At 36.0% G+C, this 5,000-nt stretch overlaps 1 protein-coding gene across 16 annotated transcripts in view; it reads right to left on the bottom strand.

The window, feature by feature from the left end:
- The window catches only part of LOC113807667 (inositol hexakisphosphate and diphosphoinositol-pentakisphosphate kinase 2), a 179,662-nt gene that overhangs the window by 23,959 nt on the left and 150,703 nt on the right, over positions 1 to 5,000 (bottom strand). For 13 of the 16 annotated variants that reach the window (XM_070142614.1, XM_070142612.1, XM_070142619.1 and 10 more), the window contains 2 exons: positions 4,212 to 4,327; positions 2,167 to 2,199 (listed from right to left, as the gene is read on the bottom strand). In XM_070142614.1, coding sequence (XP_069998715.1) covers positions 2,167 to 2,199; positions 4,212 to 4,327 — 149 coding nt within the window. Of the gene's footprint in view, positions 1 to 2,166; positions 2,200 to 4,211; positions 4,328 to 4,926; positions 4,972 to 5,000 lie in introns of all 16 variants that reach the window. The other 3 variants (XM_070142615.1, XM_070142622.1, XM_070142613.1) reach the window with 2 other exon arrangements.

Genomic DNA, 5,000 nt, shown 5'->3' with positions numbered 1-5,000 from the left:
ATATAGACAAAAAAATGGATCTCTTCCTGATCCTGTAATGCTACCAGCACATTAGCTGGCTTGAAGCTAGTAAGTGGCCAGCCAGACCAATGTACACATGGAAAATAGGATTAAAAATCAGGGTTTATATACATCTTCCCTTGGAGTACAGTATCTCTAAACAATTAGTCCTGATTTGGTGCAGGTTGTAGTCAAGGATGAGCCAGAAGCTGCCTGTTTAATTTCCATCCAATGCCATGAGCCAGCACAGTCAGTGACAGACATCTGGCATCATGAAACAACATGTAAAGATATCTTTTACACTAAGAGGGGTGACCAGAAATTGATGATAACTGTAGTCACTACAAATAAAGCTATGGTGCTTTGCGGCTATTAACAGGCGTGTTAAAGAAATCATGTCTGACACCTGCTACTATTTGCCTGAGTTCTCTTATCTGGCTTTACATTGTAACTGTACTTGTCTTTGCATTTTGCAATACTGAGCTGCAAGATTGGCAGTGCTCTAGGCACCTCTGGACCTTTATGACTAAAGAAAGAATTGCCGATGTGCACTTCATCACTGAGAAAAATCCAGGCCTAACTCTTTGGTTCTTATCTTTAGAGTTTGGCAACTATGGGAGTACAGATAACATCATGCATGAAGAGTTAAGGTTAACAAAAAGGGCAATTGATGGATCTCACATTGATGGAAGAGCAAAGGCATGAATAAGTGTAGGTATATCATTTCTAGCAAGCAGAAGTTGAGTTGAATAGTCCAAAATCCTTCTTGGATATTGCTATAGGAGATGAGTGTTGATTATCTTTCTTCACCACCAGAAAGCAGCTGACCAACATGGTGTTTGAGTACTGATAAGGTCCAATCCGAGATATTGAATGATGGTTTTTGCAGTTGGAACAACTTCACCACTATCTTCAGTTGCAAATGACCAATCTGTGTGGACATGATACCACAATAGTCTATTATCACAGTGCAGTACTACATATACCAGGATCTGCAAGCTATGAAATACTGGATCAAGACAGCATGCAGCCATATCAGCTGCAACTTCTATTACATCAGGATAATGTTGCATCCCAAATAGCTTTTCTTACTGTGCAATAACTGGAGCTGCAAGGGACCACCCTTCCCCATTATGGAGCCAATTTGCAAGACCTTGCCCCCTGCAACTTTTAGTTCTCTGAGACGAAGAGTGAGATCACTGGGGAGCGATTCCACTACATCCAAGATCTGGCGCAAATGGTGTATTTAAAACTACTTTTCAAAGTGGGGAAAGAGAAAGGAGCACTGCACAGAGGTAGGGGGAAAGGACTTTTTATTTTCCCTATTTTCAATTTAAAAATATGCTCTTACTTAATCATTACTTTCTGATCATCCCTTGTATACTGCATGTGTTATGATTACCTATCAAGCTGTTTCAACTGGGGGACCTACTGTCAGCTTTCTGCACTTTTACAAGCAAGAGCAAAGCTATAGTCATGACTCCTACAAGTAACATGGTTCATTGGGTTAAGGGGATTAAAAACCATAATTTCTTAACATAATTATCCTCATTTTTGTTTTACTATCTTATGCTGTATCTCATGAAGTGTGCACCAGAGGATAGTGTTATTAGAATGTAAGAAAAAAATCTGAAATAGAATCAGAAAAAAGAAAATTCCTTTTCTACTATAACAAAATAGACCTATACAAAAGGAAATAACAATATTGTATGCATGTTGGAGAGGGTGTGAGTGTGCATGTGTGCGCTTGCATGTGTGTGTGCTTGCATCCGTGCATGTGTGCATGCGTGTGCTTGTCTGTGTGTGTACACGTATGTAAATGTGTGTGCGTGCATGTGTGCGTGTGTGAAAATGTGTGTGTGCGTGCACGTGTGTGCATGAACGTGTGTGTGTGTGTATGTGTGTGTGTGTGTGTGTGTGTGTGTGTGTGTGTGTGTGTGTGTGTGTGTGTGTGTGTGTGTGTGTGTGTGTGTGTGTGTGTGTGTGTGTGTGTGCGTGTGTGTGCGTGTGTGTGCGTGTGTGTGCGTGTGTGTCTGCATGTGTGTGTGAGCATGCATGTGCATGTGAGGGTGCATGTGCATGTGTATGCTTATGAGTAATGCTGTTTTAATCAAATAACCCAAAAACAACACAATGGGAATAAATAAACATACAATGCACACATACCTTCATCACTGACAGAGTCTAGGCTGGAGCTGCCTGTAGTCATTGGGAAGACATGAAAGGTAAGGAACACAGAAGCAGTTAGTTAACGTGAAAACACAATTAAAAGCACCTCTTGGATATGCCATTCACAGTCTACATGCTGTTGTGTGTATATAAGAATTATATAATGCTTAGCTATTACAGATATTTTTCTGTCAATAACTGTCAAAATACTGTCAATTACATTTTGGTCCTAGGATTAGTTACATTAACTATTATGCTTAAAATATAGACAGAATTATCATCAATTTGACCATTCAGCTATTCTTATGATGATTTGCTTTGAACAAAATAAGAGTTGCTAAGTCATGTGGGAATATGCATTATATTCCTTCATATCAACAGCTTTGTATCCTTAAACTTATGAAAAAAATTACAAATATAAATTTTATTAATAGTAATCACATACCAATGAAGATGTTGACAGAGTTAAGTCTTAGTAGACTTGCAATGTATTATTAGAATTAGCATAAATAAAACAGTTAAATCATAAAAAGCAATAGTTATTAGTACAACAACATGGGGATGGGATTTTCCATTTTTCTCAAAATATGGTTCTGGTATTTCCTCTCAAAACAACAATAACTTGTACAGTAGAAACCTGTTCCCTCGAAGATATTTGGTAGTTCCAAATATCAATTCCAACATTACAAAAAAAGAAAAAGACACTCTATCCTCTATAAAAGATGTATTGCATAGCACACAGAAAGACAACTTAATACAGGTAAGAACAAACAATGAATTTCTACTCTATGTACAATAATCTATATCACAATCACTCATAACCTGGCGAAAAGTCACATAATATATGCTATACCTGCATGTCTCCTAAAGTACTTTACCCTTCCTATATAATGATGCACATCAGTATTGCGGCACCAAGTCCATGGTCAAAAACCTGTCAGTGCACTTTAGAACAGATCAGTTATGCATAACTTACCACCATAAGCCAGAATATTGGCTTTAGGGGGTCACTGACCCAGAAAGACTTTCTTTAAAAACCTCTCAATTTTTTCCTCCTTTTGAAATGTTGGACCAGCATCTCCCTCTAAATCTGTTATAAATCCTGATATATCTATTTTGAGGAACTCACATCATCAGGGTTAATTAAGACATTTGTGTTCATTGAGTGAATAACCTTGTTTATGATTTTAAAAAGGTGTCTGTAAGCACTAATACAGTAAGGTTTAGCAATATTTTGGAATATTTCAAATAAATAATAACAAATTAAAGCACAGTTAAGGTGAACTTTTCATTAATGAATTAATGCAAAATTCATACATTTTAAAGCAAAGGCACTGAACTATGAAAACTCTCATTATAATAAATTTACAACAAAATAAAGAAAAAAAAAACATTAGACCACACTAAAAACACACTGTATCCCAAGATGAAAAATTTAGATATGCCAAGTACTTCCCACAGGAGTAAGAATAAAGGGCCACAGAGACATCTATTACTAGGCTTCCATCTCCATTTAGTAGGTAAAAGCTTATTGCTGATGCCTGCACAGAAGAAGAAAGGTGAAAATGGAAAAGGAGGAAGTAGTAGGATCATCATACAGAGCAAAAATGGGGAAAAGTTGGGAAACATCCTTTTTTTTGCCACAAAGAAAAAAACATTATGGAACTGTGGATACAAGTACACAATATTGTCTTTTTGAATTTGATAAAAATCTTTTTCACAGTAATTAAATTACATATACAATACACATCAAAGATCATCATATAATTTGTAAAACTGACAACTTCCAATTTTCAAAACAAATACACTCAAACTTTATCAAAATCTCATAAAAATTGGACATGCATCTTGATTAGTGCTTCAAGGCCAAACTTAATTCTAGCAAGTGGGTATTACCATATAAAGGTGTAATTCAAATGCTCTATGAACTCACTAAACACTATGATACACTATAATAAAAAAAAAAATCAAATATCATCCAGCTGTCATCAAAGTCAGCTTATTGCAGATTTGATAATAAAAAATGAAGAGATTACAACTACCTTTATCAGTCTTGTAGGTACTCTCAATGTTAAGACCATTATCCGTCTCCACAGACCTGGGTCGGACCAGGGACTCAGCAGAGCAGTGGCAAGAGGCAGCACTGTCAGACAGAGACCTGAAGGAGAAGGGTCGATTTAACTCTGGTAGATTAAATGAATTTTGAAATTCTTATTCACTTACTGTTCATTCTCTTTTCTTGTATCAGGATAACTTTCTAAAATGTAAGCTTAATAACACATCTATTAGCATTTGCAATTTCTAATTAATTTAAATAATCAGTAAATTTTATGCAAATGAAATGTTTATTTCAAATTCCTTCCCTCAACAAGCATGCCGCTGGAAAACTACCAATAATTAAGAAATCAACAAACCATGATAGTTATCACATAATATTCCTGAATGGAACTCTTTTGGAAAATAAAATCTTCAGCAGGCAATGAAAGACGCAACATTCAATAACTACAGTATCCGAGCCACACTAATCAACACTTCAAATCTACAGCTTTGTAAAAAGTTTTATACAATTTAAATTATCTTAAGCATAAAAATAACCAGAATGTCTTTAGATGAATTCTGTAAAGGACAAAAGCCAAGTCATCTAACAAATATCAATAATCTAATTATTGCAAGGAAGCCAGAAATGAATGATAAAAGGGCAGGATAAAAAAAGGCAAAAGAGTAACACATACAAGTAAGTTAAATCATTGTACTTACAAAGGAAAATCGGATGGTGTAAGGGCAGTGCATGCTGTACTCAATCTGTGCACATATGGGCAGTCAAGGTGCTA

Source organism: Penaeus vannamei, chromosome 29 (genome assembly GCF_042767895.1).
Source record: "Penaeus vannamei isolate JL-2024 chromosome 29, ASM4276789v1, whole genome shotgun sequence".
Classification (NCBI taxonomy): Eukaryota; Metazoa; Arthropoda; class Malacostraca; order Decapoda; family Penaeidae; genus Penaeus; species Penaeus vannamei.
The sequence above is the reverse complement of the archived record's forward strand: the minus strand, read 5'-3'. Positions and strand labels throughout refer to the sequence as shown.